Source organism: Fusarium odoratissimum, assembly GCF_000260195.1.
Source record: "Fusarium odoratissimum NRRL 54006 unplaced genomic scaffold supercont1.269, whole genome shotgun sequence".
In the NCBI taxonomy this organism is placed as follows: Eukaryota; Fungi; Ascomycota; class Sordariomycetes; order Hypocreales; family Nectriaceae; genus Fusarium; species Fusarium odoratissimum.
The window spans coordinates 1215-2073 of NW_022158955.1; the positions used below are offsets into that span (position 1 = coordinate 1215).

General features: G+C 47.1%; 1 protein-coding gene across 1 annotated transcript; it reads left to right on the forward strand.

Moving 5' to 3' along the window:
* Positions 1-396: 396 nt before the first annotated feature.
* Positions 397-659, forward strand: FOIG_16874 (uncharacterized protein; the record flags this gene model as incomplete). The annotated part of the gene is made up of 2 exons (XM_031218354.1): positions 397-514; positions 562-659. 2 exons carry the CDS (start codon positions 397-399, stop codon positions 657-659), a joined length of 216 nt encoding a protein of 71 aa, XP_031051932.1.
* Positions 660-859: the final 200 nt, after the last annotated feature.

The window sequence follows — 859 nt, forward strand, 5'->3', positions numbered from 1 at the left end:
ATGATCTAGTAGCCCTTGATTTATTTAGCTTAGGCCTTCATAAATATGTAGCTACCCTGTAGCATTACACTTGTGTGATAAGTGCATAACATTCGTCAGCCTAACACGTAATTCGGCTACCGAGGTATGACATAAAGCAGCCTACTATGCATGAACCAATCGCAAACGGATCACTTCGTAACAGGGTCACGATGGTCCAGGAGAAACCGTGTTCCACGATTTCTGTGATGCAGTATTCCACTAAGTATGTAGGACACATTTAGTTGCACTTTTGTAGATTCTAGTTCACCAGCTGAAAATGGAATTCCATTACAAGAAAAAGCCAAACACACATTAATTGTTGGCTACGCTCAGTTTAAGCTATCCAAATATACCAACATATATTTAAAGGTAGCAATGAGCCAATCGGCGACTTGGGATGGCGTCAACAAGAAGCATAGGCACTATGTTCTCAATTTCTTGGTGAGCTTGGCATCACGGACGGTTGCGACGCGTCGACCACGCCGATTAGCAGGTCACGGATGCGTCCGGTGAGCAAGACGAGCTGATTATCTACTTCAGGCTTAGCCGGTCGCTTTGTATCACGGTCTGGAGGGGCCTTGCTGGGCAACTTCCCGGGCTGTGACACTTCTCACGCAGATCAATCTGATCCTTGCTAAGGTGTCGGCGGCGATGAGGAACGACATCAGGGTTAGGCTCATATCAGCCGTCGAGCTGATCCTGCTGCTCAGGCTGAAAGGAGGCTCAATAAGGCCGGCAGCTGCAGATATCGATGGGGAAGGAAGAGATGTTGAAAACCATATCAGCGTTTAGCCACCAGTAATAACTAAGGTTTGGCAGCTGTAAAGATCGATTCGCC